The sequence below is a fragment of the Scardinius erythrophthalmus genome (genome assembly GCF_964197995.2).
Source record: "Scardinius erythrophthalmus genome assembly, chromosome: 14".
Lineage (NCBI taxonomy): Eukaryota > Metazoa > Chordata > Actinopteri > Cypriniformes > Leuciscidae > Scardinius > Scardinius erythrophthalmus.
The window spans coordinates 18,857,488-18,877,758 of record NC_138234.1 but is presented as its reverse complement, the minus strand read 5'-3'; the positions used below and the strand labels follow the sequence as shown (position 1 = coordinate 18,877,758).

General features: G+C 37.2%; 1 protein-coding gene across 1 annotated transcript in view; it reads left to right on the top strand.

The window, feature by feature from the left end:
- Positions 1–20,016, top strand: part of cntnap5b (contactin associated protein family member 5b) — a gene marked incomplete at its 5' end in the record, with an annotated part of 67,821 nt that extends 47,805 nt beyond the window's left edge. Inside the window, 14 exons of the mRNA XM_081384382.1 lie at positions 1,187–1,293; positions 1,600–1,719; positions 3,819–4,019; positions 7,433–7,589; positions 7,779–7,906; positions 8,772–8,942; positions 11,255–11,473; positions 11,640–11,879; positions 14,269–14,493; positions 16,138–16,271; positions 17,348–17,435; positions 17,644–17,847; positions 18,774–18,845; positions 19,191–20,016. Of these exons, the coding sequence (XP_081240508.1) occupies positions 1,187–1,293; positions 1,600–1,719; positions 3,819–4,019; positions 7,433–7,589; positions 7,779–7,906; positions 8,772–8,942; positions 11,255–11,473; positions 11,640–11,879; positions 14,269–14,493; positions 16,138–16,271; positions 17,348–17,435; positions 17,644–17,847; positions 18,774–18,845; positions 19,191–19,393 (2,269 nt within the window). The 3' untranslated portion in view covers positions 19,394–20,016. The remainder of the gene's footprint in view (positions 1–1,186; positions 1,294–1,599; positions 1,720–3,818; positions 4,020–7,432; positions 7,590–7,778; positions 7,907–8,771; positions 8,943–11,254; positions 11,474–11,639; positions 11,880–14,268; positions 14,494–16,137; positions 16,272–17,347; positions 17,436–17,643; positions 17,848–18,773; positions 18,846–19,190) is intronic.
- Between the last annotated feature and the right edge of the window lie 255 nt (positions 20,017–20,271).

The following is a 20,271-nucleotide window of genomic DNA, read 5'->3' as shown; positions in this document are numbered from 1 at the left end:
CGACCTCTGCTGAGTTTCAGACACGGCCGCAATCCTGCGGCCTACGAAGCGAGACGGTTGTCATTTCTCTCCTCCCTTTCCTCATCACACGCTACATGGATATGAGTTATTTCAGCCACAATGGAGGCTGACAGCTGTGTTTTCTTCTTCTTATCCTCATTATCCTGATCTTTTGTTCTCTCTCTGTACTCTAAATTAATCAAAGTAGCAATCAAGCATCATAAGATTCTTTAAAGTTCTTTTTCCTCACCTCTGCAGGTATTAATATTTTATACAGCATTTGATTAGAGTAGTCAATTATTCAATTTTCTTTTAGTGACAGAAACTGTTAGAACAATAACACACCTTTCAGATTCAATAGTCTTTATTGTTTCTCTGGCAAAGCGGTGCTTCAGAAGAGATCGTAATTTTAGAGCTAAATACATACCCTGATGGTTTTGTTGAATTATATTTTAACAAGGGGGTTCAGTCGTGTTACAGTTTTAATTAGCATTTTTACATCCAGGTATTTAGCATATGATTTGCATTAAATCGTTTGTGTGTTATTGTCTTTCAGAAATTCAATTTCAGCAAAGTTTCCTTTCTGAAGTTATTAGTTTGTCATTAGTGCTCCATTAAGTGAGTTTTATGAATAATGCATCATATGTTGGTAGATTTTTTTTTTTTTACCTGCTGATGAGAACGGGATCAATCAATAAATACCCTTTATCTCATATGCAATTAAAACACAGGATGTCGCATGCACGATAAAAACTTATTGATCATTTCAAGAGTCGCTTAAAGTCGGTATATTGTTTGTACCTATTTGACAATAAGACTCATCCCAACAGAGACAGCAAGAGCGAGTTTGGTTCTTGGCTTCAGATTTAACTTCATCACATTCACAATCTTTCATCACTTGTCCACCAGCCTCATCCTTGAGTGCGCATTCAGTCTGTCGCAAAATTGATGCATCCTTCGTGAGCTTTCAGCCTCGCTCATCTATTTCCTAATAGTCACTTGTGGTTATTGATTGATGCCACGTCCTTAAATCCCTCCGAGCACAAAATGCATTACTGCTTGGTATTGTACCGTATGTCGCAGTGTGTCGTTTGGGTGATTTGTATAATTCGATTATGTATTTTTTTCACCGTGCCTTACATTGAGTACTGTTAAAGTTTGATCAGAAATATTATTTGTCTTGCAGATGTCTTCCTAACTATTGCGAGCATGATGGAGATTGTTCTCAGTCCTGGAACACGTTCTTCTGTGACTGCTCGGGAACTGGGTACACGGGAGCCACCTGTCATAACTGTGAGTCGACAAGAACGATAACGATCACGACAAACAAAAACAGCAAGTTCATTGAACTCTTTGTTTGTTTTTGAGAAAGTAGCTACAAACTCTTTCAACTCTCTCAGGTTTTGGGATTGATTGAAGTTTGATTGAAGTTTTTCTTTTGAAGTTCTGTGTTTTTTTTTTCTCTCTCTGTTCTTTTCAATTTAGTAATACTGCTTACAAACACAAAGCAAAACAAACATGTATTTCAACAATGCTGAATGAACAATTTTCCTTCATTGATGAAGCTCAATATGAACTGACTTGCTGTTTTCTGGTCAGCCATCTTTGAACCCTCCTGCGAGGCCCACCGGCTCACAGGAAGTGCCTCTGGCTTTTTCTCAATCGATCCTGATGGGAGCGGATCACTTAAATCCACAGTCGTCTACTGCAACATAACCGGTGAGACCTCGGTGGGATAAAAACATGTGTTAACATGAATACTGCAAGTGTGAGATAAAAATAGAGATGCATACATAGTGGATTTGCAATGTTTTATTTTCACAAGTTGTATATATTAGAAAACAACAACATTTACAGCTAAGTTTTGGCTTGGCATTCTATTTCGAAGACCATTTTGAATTTTCTAGAACTTGTTTTGTTTGTTTTAAACTCAATGAATATTTAGTAACACTTTACAATAAGGTTCAATTCGCTAACATTAATGTATTTATTAGTTAATATACGGCACTTTAGGTATTATGAACAAACAATGACCACTAATTGTACAGCATTTGTTAATCTACAGTAAGTGCTATTATTTACTGTTAAATTAATGTTTGTTTACAATCAATGTTATTTCATACAATTAGAAATTGTTAATGTACTCTGCTGATTGGGGTCGGTTAAATTTTAAAATGTTTTTGAAAGAAGTCTCTTATGCTCACCAAGACTGAGTTTATTTGATCAAAAATACAGTAAAAACTGTAATATTGTGAAATATTATTACAATTTAAAATAACTATTTTCTTTTTGAATGTATATTTAAAAATGTAATTTATTCCAAAGCTGAATTTTCAGCATTATTACTCCAGTCTTCAGTGTCACATGATCCTTCAGAAATCATTCTAATATGCTGATTTTGGAGAAACATTTATTATTATTATCAATGTTGAAAACAGTTGTGCTGCTTGATATTTTTGTGTAAAATGTGATATTTGTAATATCTGTGTAACATTTGTAATATTTACATAATGCGACATTTTGAAACATAATACATGTCTAAATAAACATATTAATTTCTTATTTTTTAATCTGACTAACCCCACACTTGAAGATATATATAAATATAACACTATAATATAACTTGAAATGTTACAAATATATTAGCTTATGTAGAAATTAACATTTAAAGAATTTAAGTTAATCTTAAATCTTAACCTTAATCTAAAAATAAGTTAACTTAAAAAGATTGTTGATTGCATTAACTAATGTTAACATATAGAACCTTATTGTAAAGTTTTACCAAATGAAACTGCGATTGACCAATACTGAACAAAGTTAACATCAATGTAAGCTACAGAAATAATAACAAATAACTCTCAAGGGTGAATTTAATCTTCAGCCGCCATGTCCCAGTCAAAAAGCTTCCTTAAAAGTGTTTACCAACAGAATTTTTTCGGATTATTGTGGGGTTGTGTTTCTGAAGGTACAGAGCTGTCGAAATTGTTGAAGGCAGTTTTCGGCCAGGGGAAATCTGTTTGAATCCACACGAAGGCGGAGTCATTAATCAGAGCGTGAACTTGTCCAATCGCTGATGGATGCTGCATTGTTTGCCAGGGCTGTCTGTGTCCCAGGGTGCCGAATCACGGGTCTTTCCCGGGGAAAACGTGTATCGGTCCGTTTTGCTGGACCGTTATACAAGCTGCTTGTTCTGTGAAATATTACTCATCTCCTGCAGAATTGTGATAAAGCATTGCTCTCTTCCACACATGCGCTGGCTCGGGATCCACTAGAATAAAGTGCCATTGACTTTGGCCAACCTCAATTAGAAATGCCGCATGAAATGTAAATTACTGTACGCTTGGCACATGCAGACTTAAGTGCCTGCTGGCTGGGTAAACACAACCCCTACCCTGCCCCCCCCTGCTGAGGTGTTTGCTGGATAAATGAAAGCTGACGTCAGGGGTGTAGCGAAGATTGGCCTTAACTCTGGGCTAGAAGAAACTTGCTACGCGGCTTTATTTTTAAAGCTAATTGAAGCTTTGCTCTTTCTCGTTACGGTTTGTGTACATTATTATCTAGATTACAGATCGCTCTTGTGACTGAATGAATCGAGGAGGTATAACGTGCTGTCTGCGGGTTCAGTAAAGGATTTGACAGTGAAGATTAAATGGACTATGTTGGGAATTGAATGGTGCTACTTACTACATACTGCAGTATATGCTGACTAAAAATAGTATTTTCAGTTAGTGATGACTTGAATTGATAAATAATGAATTGATGATTTAAACCACTTTTCATGTCTAAAAGTCTTGTGCGTATCTATCTGTGTTTTCCAGATGATAAGGTATGGACGGTGGTGAATCACAACAGCACTGATATAGTGAGAGTTCAAGGGTCGTCCCTTCAAAAGCCCCACGTGATGAAGTTCAACTACAGCGCGTCTCTGGAACAGCTGCGGACTCTTGTGGGCAGGTCTGAACAGTGCCAACAGGAAGTTGTATATCTCTGCAGGAAGTCCCGCCTCTTCAACACATGGGGTGGGTATTGGACAACTTCTGCAGTTTGTGTGCTTCAACTTAAGTTTTTCCATCTAATATTTTTATATTTTATGTTGCTGGGCAACAATTAATCGTGATTAATCGTGATTAATTGCATCCAAAATTAAAGTTTGTGTTTATATAATATATGTTTGTGTACTGTATAATTATTTTGTATATATAAATACACAAACACATGCATGTATTTAAGAAACATTTGTTATTTATATATAATATATTTATATATAATATAAATGTATATACAGTATAAAAAATGCAAATATTTCTTAAATATATACATGCATATGTGTGAATTTATATATACAAAATAATTATACTCAGTACACACGCATATATTATGTAAATACAAACTTTTATTTTGGATGCGATTAATCGTTCCCAATCACTAATATTATAGCATTTCAGCTTAGTTTCAGTTAAAGCTACACTGTGTAATTTTTTAAGTTGATTCTTAGCAAAAAACACTTTGTTCTTTCAAAATGATATGTGCTCATTAATGTGTAATTACTTCTACCAACTAATCGAGTATTCTCGTAAGCGTAGAATCTGCCATTTAGAATACATATGAGCGAGTCGCTCGAATGGCGGCAGCCATGTTGCGCCTCCATCTTGAAAGTACATTAGCCAAAGAGGGACATACCTGGAAATTCAATCTTCGCCTTTCGCGTTTTTACACTCAGTGGCACCGTGACGAATGCGAGGGGGAGATTACTCGCGACTGCCGGCAGATTTGAAATAATACGGCCACCGAGTTAAAATGCCCTCGGAATGGGAGGGGCTAGAAAGTAATATTCAGTTGGTAGTCATAAACAATTTCCCCACTAGATGGGAGAAAATCCTACACAGTGTAGCTTTAACAAACATGTTTTAAATAGTTTTTATTTTAGTTAACGAGAATAACCCTGATAATATATAACTGATCATTGCTTAAAGGTAGGGTAGGCAATTTTCGGAGCTGCTAGCAATAGCAAGTTAGCTTTGAAAACATAAGATCCCACCCTCCCTTCAGAGCGTCTCCAAAACACATGAACGGACACAGCAGAGTTAGTAAAGCGTAAGAAGACGCGAGACGGCGTTAAACTACCTCATGTCTCAAAGCACATAACATTACAATAATAATGAACATAAACAACTTAAAAAGCACTGACCTATACCACCTGACTGCTGCAGATTCATTTCGGTGTTGATAGTGTTGCCATTGAAATGCATAAATTCAATTCATGAACCGCTCCAAGTATAACGTCACAGGTTTCCATCTCTTCCAAATTACAGTAAAGGCGTGAACGCAGCATAAGCTGGTTGTTTTGGTTCAGGAGAAACTGTAAAAGGTGGCTGCTGTTTTGTTTGCGGTGCTCTGTGATTGTCGTCTGTCTAATTCTGCATAGCATGAAACGTGGTGATGAAGACGTGTGATGTCTGCGCGAGCAGGTGCGTGGATGTATGGAAATACATACGTTGACAGGCAAGGTAGAACATCGTATGATTCGGCGTACATTTTATGGACCTAAGCCTTCCACAGACGATATATATAGACGATATACTGTGTGTGTATATATATATATACACACAAGTGATTGCTATCAGGATGTGAATAGAAGCAGCATAACAACTTCTGGAATAAATTGCCTACTCTGCCTTTAATGTCAAGCAGTCACTCATCAGTGTTCACTATCCGATCAGTTCATCTTTTCCAAGTCCTTTTTTCTTTGATTAAACGTCTCAGCTCATTGGATGATTTAACCGAAGTGGAGTTTGTTCAGATCTATAATCTGACTTGACCCCAATCTAATTTTCAATATTAATTGATGGGAAATGGCGACATTTATATACTAGCCGGTCCTTGAAATTGTTCATCAGTTTTTGCCGGGCACAGGGATATTTGCATAATGAGATCTGAAGTTGGGTCCCCGTTCTTGCGCTCTGGTGGCTGTAGAGCAAAGTCACAAGTATTGGCCTGATTTTCCCTGGGGGATATTGGGTATAAAGACTAAATGTGTGGAATAATTGTCGCTAGATCTGGTGGGAATATCTCCATTGACTAGTCTTTTTTCAGATCTGTTAACTTCAGAGGAACACTGTCAATTCTGCCCGGAGTTTTACTGTGGTAGAACGAAAACCTGTAGCTCTTACCTGCGTGTAATTGTCAGATAAAGTTTTTTGATTATTATTATCATTTTTGACATTTGTCGAATTAGTGTGTAAACCCTTTTTTAAATTGAAATGTTAAGTAAGTTATTTATTAGGTAACACTTTACAATAAGGTTCAATTACAGTTGACATTAGTTAATGGATTAACTAACATTAATGAACAATGAGCAATACATTTATTACAAAATGTATTAATATCTGTTAACCGTTCATTGTTCATGTTAGCTGAGGTTCATTAACTAACTAAACCTTATTGTAAAGTTAACATGTATTTTTAAAATGAAGCATAAAAGTTATATATGGATTATTATTATAATTATTATTGGCATTTGTCAAATTAATGTACAGTATGAACCCTTTTTTTATAAAAATATGTATGTATTTATTTATTTATTTAATGTTTAAATTGATATAATAGCATAAGCATAAACATTATATATGCAATATATATATATTTATTTATTTATTTATTTATTATTATTGGCATCTGTCAATTTCATGTACAGTATAAACCCCTTTTTAAAATAAAATGGTTATTTTATATATTTATTATTTATTATTTGATATTCTAAAGTTATATATATATACGTATGTTTATATATATATATATATATATATATATATATATATATATATATATATACATTATATATATAGCATATATATAATGTATGTTTAAATTGATTTAATACCATAAGCATAAACATTATACAGAGTATATGCCATATAATAATAATAATAATTATTATTATTATTATTATTAGTAGTAGTAGTAGTAGTAGTAGTAGTGTTGATTGGCATTTGTCAAATTCATGTATAAACCTCTTTTTAAAATAAAATGGTGATTTATATTTTTTTATTTTTGAAGTGACTATATTTGACAAATGCAAAAAAACTAAAACAATAAATATAGTATAAGTAAATATTATACATAATTTGTCAAATATATAGTATATAAGTATATATTATAATAGTATAAGTAGTAGTTTTAATAGAAAGTTGCATTTGTCAAATATAGTCACAATTGCTATTGTTTTTGTTTTTGTTTTTTGCTCTAATCTGCCAAATGTATATATAATAGTGTTTTATTATACTGTTTACCAGCCACAACACAAAACTACGTATTGACTGCCAGTATTGAATTTCTATATTGGCACATCCCCAAGGCGTTTTTAGTTATCAAGCGGTGGTAGATGTCAGAGTCATTGTCAAAATGAAGAAATATGTTGTGTTGTTTGCTCCAGATGGAACGCCCTTGTCCTGGTGGCTGGACCGGGCGGGAGAGAGAAGGACGTACTGGGGTGGATTTCTCCCCGGGGTGCAGCAATGCGCCTGCAGCCTGGATGAGAACTGCATCGATATGAACCACTTCTGCAACTGTGATGCTGACCGCAGCTCATGGTACAAGCCTCGCGTTCAATCCGTTTGCCTACATTGTTTGTCTGTTTCTACACTAGTGGCCTTTCGTATTTGAATTCCATTTGTTTTGTTTGTGATCTGTTGAATATCTTCTCACCACATGTACAATATCAATACCCGTAGATGCTGAGGGCAGCCATGTTAACACGGCTATTGTTTGCTTGTGAACAGGGAGAATGACACCGGGGTTTTGTCCTACAAAGAGCACTTACCAGTGACCGAGATCTTGGTTGGAGACACAAACCGAAGCGGGTCAGAAGCGATATACAGAGTCGGATCTCTCCACTGCTACGGGGACAGTACGTAAGGCCTTAACCATACAGAAAATATCACGTTTCATCACACTATACAAGTTTTCTTTAGCTAAATAGCTAAAAAATTTAAATAAAGTAATATTGTGAGAGATTATTACAATTTAAAACAGCTGTGTTGTGTTCTATGTGAATATATAGTAAAATTTAATTTATTCCTGTGATCAAAGCTGAATTTTCAGCATCGTTACTCATTTCTCATTACATTTCGAAACATTTCTCATTATTATCAATGTTGAAAACATGAAAACAGTTATTTACATGTTTATTTCAGGATTCTTTGGTGAATAGAAAGTTCAAAAGAACAGCATTTATCTGAAATAGAATTAGCTTTGTAACATTAAACACTACCGTTCAAAAGTTTGGGGTCAGTAAGAATTTTTATTTTCTTTTTTTGAGGAAAATAAGGATGGAATTGAACAAAACTTATAGTAAAGACATTTATAATGTTACAAAAGATTCTATTTCAAATAAATGCTGTTCTCACTTTCTATTCATTAAAGAATCCTAAAATAAACATGTTTTCAACATTGCTAATAATAATAAATGTTTCTTGAGCATCAAATCATCATACATTATTAGAATGATTTCTGAAGGATCATGTGACAATGAAGACTGGAGTAATTATGCTGAAAATTCATCTTTGATCATAAGAATAAATTACATTTTAAATATATATTTAAATAGAAAACAGTTCTTTTAAGATTTCCTTTTTTTTTCTTTTTTTTTATCAAATAAATGCAGCCTTGGTGAGCAGAAGAGACTTATTTTAAAAACATTAAAAATCTTACCGGTCAAAATTGTTTTTTTGTATTTGTATAAAAACGATATTATCGGTCTCCTCTGACCTCAGGGTTTCTGTGGAACGCCGCCTCCTTCTACCAGGAGTCGTCCTACCTGCACTTCCCCACGCTTCAGGCCGAGCTCAGCGTCGACATCTCGCTCTATTTCAAAACCACGGCTCCCTCCGGAGTCTTCCTGGAAAATCTGGGCACAAAAGACTTCATTAGAGTGGAGCTCAGCGGTGAGTCCCTTTATATTGATAGCTGGAGCGATCAAATTAACTTTTCAAATAAAGATAAGAAATATCCGAAACATGCTCAAAAGATCAATATATTAAGAACATGCTAAGCAATAGGAGATGAAATATGACCTGAACATGTTCCCTGACAGGTTTTGTGAGTTTCACCCGTCTCGCTAATGCTTTAGCAACACAAATATGGAGATAAAATGGCAAAACACGCTCATATTCATGCCATGTCATTAGTATTTCCAGCAAAGACGAGACGATGTAGGCAATTTCAGTGGAAAGAGCAGTTTTGCTGAACTGTGGCGCTGTGTTCTGCAGCCACTGAAACCATCAGCTGTGTAATTACTGTACACAGTTCACTGAGGCTGTTCATCTTCATCATATTGCCTGCCGCCGCCACCGCCTTTTTTAGATATTTTCCCATAAGTATTAGTGCTATTTTTTTTCCCACCAAGAGTTTTCAGAATACATTGCCTGCATTTAAAAGAGGTAATTACAATAATGTTAACGTGAAAATTTAAGACCACAAAAGACCACAAAACCAGTCACATGGGTCCATTTTTTTAAAATTGAGATTTATACATCACCTGAAAGCTGAGTAAATAAGCTTACCATTGATGTATAGTTTGTTATGATAGGACAATATTTATCCAGGATAACACTATTTGAAAATCTGGAATCGCCTTTAAAGTTGTCCTTTTATGTTCGCGATTGTGCAGCATTCACTCACAAAAATAAATGTTTTATATATTAATTTACAAAAGATCTTCATCAGAACATGATCTTTACTTAATATCCTAATGATTTTTGGCATAAAAGAAAAATCGATAATTTTGATCCATACAATGTATTGTTGACTATTGCCACAAATATACATGTGCGACTTGTGAATGGTTTTGTGATCCAGGGTCACATATTGAATAAATATTTAATTATTTAATTTAAATTAACAAATAATTACATGATTATATTTGTAAGTAATGTATTTAAATTGTATATAAATATTTTTATATTATATGTAATATTTATAATTTCTAGTCCTTTATATATTTTTTATATTTACTTATTTAATATATATATATATATATATATATATATATAATAACATATAACATTTTATATAATTTGTCAAATTTGATGCCACGCTGCCATTTGAGCCTTTTGTGCAGAATACGGTTAAGACATCCTTTTATCACCTCAGAAATATAGCATGTAATGGTCTTCTAGCTGGGGTATCTAAATCCTCAATTGACAAACTTCAAGATCTACAAAATTCGTCTGCTAGAGTTTTGTCTGGGGTCAGGGCTAGGGATCATATCACCCTGTCTTGGAGTCTTTGCACTGGCTACCTGTCAGGTACCGTATTGATTTTAAAATCCTTATGTTGGCATATAAGGCTTTGCATAATCTGGCTCCTCAGGACTTGACTGATCTATGAATGCCTTACACACCACGTCCTAGTCTGCGTTCCTCTCAGAGTGGTCTCTTGGTTGTTCCCAAAGACACAGCTTCGTTCTAGGAGTGATAGAGCATTTTCTTCCTATGCGCCTTTGGAATTCTCTCCCGGCTGACATCAGGGAAGCAAATACATTAGTGACTTTTAAATCTCATCTCAAAACATTCTATTTTAGGATTGATTATTCATTTTATTTGTTTATTTTTGTATTTAAAGTGTGTTGTTTTCTCTGTTGTTATGTTTGCTTGTAAAGCGCTTTGAGAAAGCAACGTTTTCAATTTTTATTAAATTGATGATAATTGTTTCTATATTTAATAAATATTTAATCAATTAATTGAAATTAACAAAATAATTAAATAATTATATTTTTAAGTAATGTATTCATAAATTTACATAAATCTTTTTAATATGTGTAAGTTTTTAGTCCTTTATATTTAGTATATTTTATCATTTAAATAAAATATTTACTTATATTTGTAAATAGTTTCAAATAAATTGACGTTGTTGTTGTTATTATTATTATAATTGTTGTTGTTTATATTATAATAAAATATAAATATATATTTTGTGTGTGTGTTTACAAATCAAATGCACCTAAAATTAATTTTTATTACTAAAGTAAAATCATCAATATTTGCCTACATATATTAATAAAGCATCTTAATATTTGAATTGAGTCATTAAATTCGAGTTATACACAAAATAAATCAAACTCCACATAATTCTTTGCTACTTAAGATTAAACATAAAATATAAATATGAATATCAAATTACCTACAGTAGCTAATAAATCCTTTCCACAAATTCCTGTCAGCATTGTGAAGTGATTTGTGTCTTTTGTGTCCCGCAGCCCCTTCTGTCGTGACCTTCACGTTTGATGTGGGCAACGGCCCGGTGGTTCTGACGGTGAAGTCTCACGTCCCGCTGAACGACAAGCAGTGGCATTACGTCCGAGCGGAGAGGAACGTGAAGGAGGCGTCGCTGCAGGTGGACCAGCTGCCCTTGCGCATCCTGGACGCCCCATCCGAAGGCCACACACACCTTCAGCTCAACAGCCAGCTGTTTATTGGTAGGCACAGCCATGAGTGACAGCAAGAGAATAATATCCCTGTACCTCAACACAGATGTTGTTAATAGGGTTTACATGCAAATCATCTGCTATCTCATGTTAAATGTATTTTTTGCATGTGCATTGGATGACTTAAAACGACAAAACATTTGTGTGTATTCCACAGGAGGCACGGCATCGAGGCAGAGAGGATTTCTAGGGTGCATCAGGTCATTAAATATTAACGGCATGACGCTCGACCTTGAAGAACGGGCTAAAATGACCCCTGGGGTCACTTCGGGCTGCCCGGGTCACTGCAGCAGCCAAAACAGCTTGTGTCACAACAGGGGGAAGTGTATCGAGAAAAGCAGCGGCTATGTTTGTGACTGCACACACTCTGCCTACGGAGGACCCAGCTGCAAGAAAGGTCTGTTATTTTTTTGTGCTAATATGGCTTTGTTTGTGTGGGTCATTTTGTTTCTGAAAAAACGTTGGTCCAAAATCACACACGTGACCACCACCACAATGTCGTAAAAATACCAGTGGGAAGGATTTTCTTTAAAGGAACACGCCGACTTTTTGGGACTTAGGCTGTGTGTCCACCAAAGCGTTTTTAGCCAGCTGAAGCTAGACGCTCTGCTGAAAACGCCTAGCTGTGGGCGCTCAAGAGCGTTTTTTTTTTTTTTTCAGTTGAGACGCTTCGTTGCTATGATACAGAATATCCGCAGCACAGTTTACTTGTACGCAGATAATTTGTTTCATACTAAAAATATATTTTTCATCCATTTTGTTCGGTTAGCTCTGCTGGTTGATGTCGTTGTACAGAAAGAATGTTGTGACAGTTGGTCGGTGTGGTATTAGTCCCGCCCCTCCTCCACTGTGATTGGACGGTTGGGTAAAAAGTGACAGTGATGAGCGCTGCGTTTTACCCAAAGTTGAACATTCTTCAACTCTCGGCGACCTGTAAAAAACGCGCTTCAGAGCTTCAGCGTGAAAAAAACGCTCAGCGCCTCGTTACGCTCATGGCGTTTTAAAAACGCGGCGCTCCCATTGAAAACAATTGAAAAAACACACCAGCCGCGTGAAAAAATGCTTTGGTGGACACACGGCCTTAAGCTCATTCACCGTATCCCCCAGAGTTAGATAAGTCCATACTCTTTTCATGACCATGCGTGCCGTAACTCTGGCTGACGCACCCACCGCCAACCTAGCTTAGTACAAAGACTGGAGGTAAATGGCTCCAGCTAGCATACTGCTCCCAATAAGTGACAAAATAACGCCAACATTTTCCTATTTACATGTTGTGATTTGTATAGTACAAATAACAAGGTCACATGAGACACAGCCATCTTCTAACCGTATGCATACTGGGAACTATATTCTCAGAAGGCGAAGCACTGCTACTTGGACGGAGTGATTTTCTCCAACTCTGAGTGAACTTTCTGCTCCTCACCATGTTGACTGTACAGTTAAGTTTGTACAGGTTACATATTCTGAATAATACTAAAGTTGTTAGCCAGTTTATGAGGCCACAGGCTTGTTTAGCAAAACTACCCTCCCCAAATATTTCCCTTACAGTCTTTTTTTGTGCTTAATTTTGTTGTACTAACGATAATGATGTGCATATGTTTTAGTTTTAGCGCCTACAGAGCTAGCATTACTAGCATTAGCAATGCTTCCTGTTTTTGTGCTTAATTTTGTTGTATTAGCACTAACAATGCTTCTTGTCTTTTTCGTGCTTGATTTTGTTGTACTAGTGCTAACAGAGCTTTGTTTAGTTTTTTGCTTATTTTTGTTGTACTAGCGTTAACAATGCTTCCTGGGTTTTTTTGCACTTAATTTTGTTGCACTAGCAAAGCTGAAAGCTTCCTTTGTTTTTTGGGGGGTCTTTATGGGGAAGTGAAAATAGTAAAAGAAATGGGTAATTGCGTTAATTTTATACTACCTGAAATCACAAACGGCGAAATTAATTACTTATTCCAAACATAATGATTGACAAAATTTTCCGTGATTTATGACTCAGCAATTCCCCGTCATTGACGGAATTGTCGGGTTATTTTTCACACACAATCTCGATAGTTTTGCTGTTCATCAAAAACAGTTTGTTTCAACTTTGGCATCCTCCTCACTTCTCTACGGCGTATCAAAGAGTGTTCCAGAAGGAGGACGTTTAAGAGCTCGGTAACCTTGATTTCTGAAGACGGTGCTGTGCCCACAGATTGCACCTGATCAAAGCTGAGCAGGATCAAACATGAGATATTCAGTGCAATTGTGCTATTCTCTGTCTGTCTCGCTGTTCCGATATGGCTTGCGTCCATGACCGTGAACCGTAGTTGTTTGGATGAATTTCCCTCAAAGGGCTGCAACCTGACCAATCCCAGCGGACCCTCCCTGCCCATCACGCTCAATGCTAAACCTCTCTGCTGTCAATACAGCCTTTATCACATTTGATCCTTTGATATGTCAGACAGCCGAGCCATTCAGCTCTCTGTGAATGAGACTTTCTTGGCTTTGCATTTTCTTTATTGGACTCTAGAGGGATGGTGATTCTATTCTGATAATATTATGAGTAAATGAACACCATGGGATGCCCAGGGGTCGGTTGCAGTCCAAGCATAATTTTGCATTCATTTAGAGTTAAATGGTTCATTTCCTCTGTATTTTCCACTCTGTCCATTCAGCATTGTGTCCTTGGTGTTCGACAGCGCGTTAATATGCTGATAGGGAAACAAAAACACGGCCAATCACTGTCTAGGATCTGGCCACAAGAATCTGCAGCAACGTTTTCACACTTTTTGTGTTTTCTTTCTTTCCAGAAGTTTCCGTGTCCTTTGAAAGCGGGTCTTCGGTGACCTACACCTTCCAGGAACCGTTTTCTGTGATGCGCAATCAAACCCGTCAGTCCTCGGCTATCTTCGCCCAAAGCAGCAATTCACGAGAGAGCATCGCTTTCAGTTTCCTCACGACTCAAACGCCCGCCATGCTTCTGACAGTCAACACCTATCATCAACAGTACATGGCCATTATTTTGGCTCACAATGGTACTAACATAAGATTACTTTAATATTGTCTATTACTATGATATTGTCATTACTTTGATGTACACTCACCTAAAGGATTATTAGGAACACCTGTTCAATTTTTTATCAATGCAGTTATCTAATCAACCAATCACATGGCAGTTGCTTCAATGCATTTAGGGGTGTGGTCCTGGTCAAGACAATCTCCTGAACTCCAAACTGAATGTCAGAATGGGAAAGAAAGGTGATTTAAGCAATTTTTCAGCGTGGCATGGTTGTTGGTGCCAGACGGGCCGGTCTGAGTATTTCACAATCTGCTCAGTTACTGGGATTTTCATGCACAACCATTTCTAGGGTTTACAAAGAATGGTGTGAAAAGGGAAAAACATCCAGTATGCGGCAGTCCTGTGGGCGAAAATGCCTTGTTGATGCTAGAGGTCAGAGGAGAATGGGCCGACTGATTCAAGCTGATAGAAGAGCAACTTTGACTGAAATAAACACTCGTTACAACCGAGGTATGCAGCAAAGCATTTGTGAAGCCACAACACGCACAACCTTGAGGCGGATGGGCTACAACAGCAGAAGACCCCACCGGGTACCACTCATCTCCACTACAAATAGGAAAAAGAGGCTACAATTTGCACGAGCTCACCAAAATTGGACAGTTGAAGACTGGAAAAATGTTGCCTGGTCTGATGAGTCTCGATTTCTGTTGAGACATTCAGATGGTAGAGTCAGAATTTGGTGTAAACAGAATGAGAACATGGATACATTATGCCTTGTTACCACTGTGCAGGCTGGCGGTGGTGGTGTAATGGTGTGGGGGATGTTTTCTTGGCACACTTTAGGCCCCTTAGTGCCAATTGGGCATAGTTTAAATGCCACTGCCTACCTGAGCATTGTTTCTGACCATGTCCATCCCTTCATGACCACCATGTACCCATCCTCTGATGGCTACTTCCAGCAGGATAATGCACCATGTCACAAAGCTCGAATCATTTCAAATTGGTTTCTTGAACATGACAATGAGTTCACTGTACTAAAATGGCCCCCACAGTCACCAGATCTCAACCCAATAGAGCATCTTTGGGATGTGGTGGAACGGGAGCTTCGTGCCCTGGATGTGCATCCCACAAATCTCCATCAACTGCAAGATGCTATCCTATCAATATGGGCCAACATTTCTAAAGAATGCTTTCAGCACCTTGTTGAATCAATGCCACGTAGAATTAAGGCAGTTCTGAAGGCGAAAGGGGGTCAAACACAGTATTAGTATGGTGTTCCTAATAATCCTTTAGTATTTTGTATATTGTATAGTAAAATGTATATAGGAATTTATATAACTTTTTTTTTTTTAAGATCTTTTTGCTTTCTCATTTCATTATATATGAAATTTTTCTATTTTATTTTGTCCTGTTACGGCCTTGTATCAGCCAATCAAAGCTGTTTTTTGATTACCTTCAAACTGTCGGTAGATGATTATTGCAACGATGGTGATGATTGGAGAGGAGCATCTTTTTCTGTGTTTCTCATATTTCAAAACAGCGGTCAAGCTAGCAATTACCCTCATCAGTGAGTCATTCAAAGTGTGTTGTGCTGACTTGATTCCGTCTCACTTATGTCTCAAATTGCCTGCCTTTCTCACGTCTCTTTGGCATCCCACAGGGAGTTTGCAGATTTGGTATCGGTTGAACAGAGAGAAAGAGCCTGACATCTTTACGCCAACGTCTTTTAATTTGGCTAACGGAGAGCTCCACAGAGTCCAGATCCATAGAGAGGGAAGGGACATGTACGTCCAGGTGAGTGATGCCTATATTTCAAACAACAAAATAAATTTCATAAGAAATTGGCACCATAGTATACGTTTTGTGGAACCAACTAACTTGTATAATAAATATTTGCAGTTATGTCAACAATATATTATTAAATCATTGGTCCTCATTCATGAAAAGTGCCAAAACAAAACCAAGACATTGCAGATAAAAATGGTTTTACGAAAATTTTTCACACAAATTCAATTGAAAAGTATGCGTCGCAGTCATGCAACAATTTACGCAAGTATGGTTTTACCAACAAATTGCACAAATTCAATTAAAGATGCGGGTCGCCTTCATGCAACAATTTACTAAAAAGTTTTCTGAACAATTTACACAGAAATTTAATTAAAGATGCACAGTAGGTTGCAGTCATGCAACAATTTACGTAAGTTTTATAAAAAAAATTGCACAAAGATTTAACTTAAATATGTGCGACAAATTACATATGAATGGTTTTACAAACAATTCCGTGCAATTCATGTTTTGCAACTCTGCGTAAAGTATTTAGTAACATTTTGCACCAACATTTTTATGTCTAGGTCAAATTTATGTAAAATTGGTAACAACTTGAATTAAGGTGTTTTGCATTGTGCAACAATTTACATAAAAATGTTTTTTTAGAAAATACATATTCGATTTACGCTTGAATAGTTTTCCAAAATAAATAACAAAAGTTTGATTTTTCATTAGAATGGTTTTACAAAGTTTACAATGACATTGTTCCACTCGTTTTTCAAGACTGAGTACCGATATTGCTTTGGGAGAGTTGTAACATCATTAATCGCATTCCTCTCAATTGATTTAGATCAGATTTGTTTTTAGTCTGAGTTGGCTGATGATACATTGAAGTTTTGTATCCACCCTGGTAGCACAGCATTTATGAGCAGTGCTTAAATTCAAGGGTGTTATCAGTATTCATCACACAGTGTTACGGATTAACACACAACATCTTTTCTCTCACACCAATAAAATATCTAAGTATTTGTGAAATCTTATGAATGTCACGCACCACTTTCTCTTTTTCTCTGGTTTTCTCTCTGTATCCTTCTCCTTCTTAGATTGATAAAGATACCAATCTGAAATACAGCCTGTCCACGGACAAAGAGTTGATCACGATAAGGTCTTTGACATTGGGGAAAGTCACAGGTAGGCGGCTTAATTAAACTCCAAGATTAAAGCTGTGGGTGTGGGGCTATTGCTTAACTGACTAATTTACCACACCAAGCCAACTTGAGTTTGTTTGATGGGCAAGAATCTTTCGCTTAGCACTATTTTTGCTAGTTGTTGGGACAAATATCAAAGAACCTCCTGTCCACCAATCACAGTTGAGGTACCGTCTCATTATCGTTCTCAGGTCGAGCTGGTGTAGACGAGGAGGTTCTTCAGGCAGGATCGAAAGGTTTCATTGGTTGTCTGTCTTCAGTTCAGTTCAACCATTTGGCTCCCCTCAAGGCGGCCATATTGAATCGAGCCAGCTCGTTGGTTAGCGTTCTTGGTAACCTGGTAGAGTCAAATTGCGGAGAGCTGGCGGATAAGTCTTCATCCAGGTCTTTGTCAGGTTGGTAAAGCTACCATTAGTATCTTACGTTTTCAACAAATGAATGGGATCAGGGTACGGACAACAAATTGTAAGAAATTAACCCTACTGTGAGTTGAAAGTCACATCTTTATTTACAATAATCGTGGTACCAGATCATATGTAAACAGTTGAATAGGACATTCCAGAATCACACACAAGTTAAATGAAATTGAATATCAAATAAAGATCCATTGCTGTGCTCCTCAGAGTCCAGTATATTTTAAGGAGATTTTATTTAATTGATGCATAGTTATGTTCTCTTAGAAAATTATATTACTCAGCAAACACTTTTGAATACATTTTTACAGTCAACCCTAAATTACATTTTAGAATGTTTATCCAAAGCAAACTTCAAAAACCTGATTTAGGTATGGAAGCTTGTTTCCGCTACTGAATACTTTTTATTTCCGAATTCTGACTTTTTTTCTCGCAATTGCGAGCTTAGATAGCATGGCGTTGTGAGATATAAACTCGCAAATTGTAAGAAAATGTCAGAATTGTGAGCTGAATTGTGGGATAAACTCACAATTGTGATAAATCAGAATTGCGGGATATGATCTTGCAATTGTTAGTTATACAGTCAGAATTGTGAGATATAAACTCGCAATTGTAAGAAAATGTCAGAATTGCGAGATATAAACTTGCAATTGTGGAAAAAAAAAGTCGCAATTATCTTTTTTTATTTTTTTATTCAATGGCCGAAACAAGCTTCCATATAATGGCTCTATTATTATATTTCAACTTGTTACTCGCCATGAAAATAGCCAAGGAAGCTGGCATGACGTTAAAACACCAATCAGTCAAACCAAAAAACCAGCCAACATTGTCAGGTTGGTATAAAGTCAACGTTCGAATTGGGTACAATTTAATGTAATTTCCATATCATTTATTCATTTTATTCACAGAGCACGCAGATACAGGAAGTAGAGGGAAGAAACTTCCGAACACTACCCAAAATGATTCTGCGGTAATTGGAGGTATGTGCTACTTTCCCGCTTCATTTTTTCAAAAGCAAATTTGCTATGAAATCAAACCTTTTACGAATATACACCGAATTATATCATGTCAACTTTCGGTAAGGTATCTTGGAGGTGCAGAAGTTATCACAAAAGGTGTAGTCTCATCAGGAAACTTTTGCGTGCAAAAAGGTCCATTGTCCAAAGCGCAGAACTTGAACGCAGGCAAAATCACGCAAAACCCTGAATCATGCATTCCTTTTGTAATGACTGGATTTTGCCCATGGAATTTCGGACTAACGGAAAAAGTTAACTTTCTGCGATTGCATCGGCACAACCGCCACTTATTTATTCTGTCTCTCGTAGGTTTAATAGCAGCAGTAGTGCTCATTACCCTCTGCGCCGTGGCCGTGATGACCCGTTTCCTGTACCGCCATCGACACGAACGTACCCGGCAGATGGCCACCGTCAAGGAGAAGGACCACCAGCCCAGGCCAGAACTCCGATACCGGGCCGAGTTGGACCTACACAGTGCCATGAGAGACAGCAGGAAAGAGTACTTCATCTGACCTGTGGCATATGAAACTCGTGACCCCCGCTGAGTCGCTGTGACCCTGTGTTGTGCGCCAACTCAGTGGACAGGGATTGGGGACAGGAAGTCAGCTGAGCCTCTTGGACACAGCCAGTGCCCTTCACCCTCCCAACCACTGTCCTTTAGCATCCAGGATTCAGGGAACAGAAAGTTCACAACACTGATATGTTGAATTGTAGTGGTGCGCAAGCAGCGTGGCGGATTTTAACAGACCTGGTTCAAATCGGTGGTTCTTTGCTGCAGTTTTAGACAAAATGTTCCCAAGAGTTAGAAGATCAGGTGGCTTCAAAGCTCTGAAGCCGTTCCCAAACATGGCCTTCAGCCCTTCGCAGAGAATGGAGAATCAAACGTTTGAAGCGACTCTTTTGCTTTCAGGGCTAATTATTTAACCAGACAACAAAGAGATTACAGAATCGTTTGTGTGCGCACACATGCGAATCACTCTGGCAGAAAAACAAACACTCGACGGTCTCCATTCTGTGGACTGTGACCAATCAAACGGCTCTGGTGCTGTACTAATCCGGCACGAATGGTCTTGTTCAGCCACGGGCGAGCACAATGTAGTGATGCAAATAAAGTGGGTGATGTTACCAGTGGGGCTCTTTCACTTCCTCCTTCCTTTGCTCTGTTTCTACATTCACTCTCGTTTCCTTTCCTAAGGACTAATTGAAATGGCATTCACGATGCGTTTAACCTAACAGTCATGTGACGAATCTCAGAGTGAAAGAGCAGGAAATAATGACTTGTTTGTATCCATGCTCGTATCCTCGTGAAAAGTGGGTATTACGGGTGGTTGGAGGGGCTGGATTGCTGATGTCATCTAAAAAGGAGGCGGAGCAAGTTATTTCTTTTTTC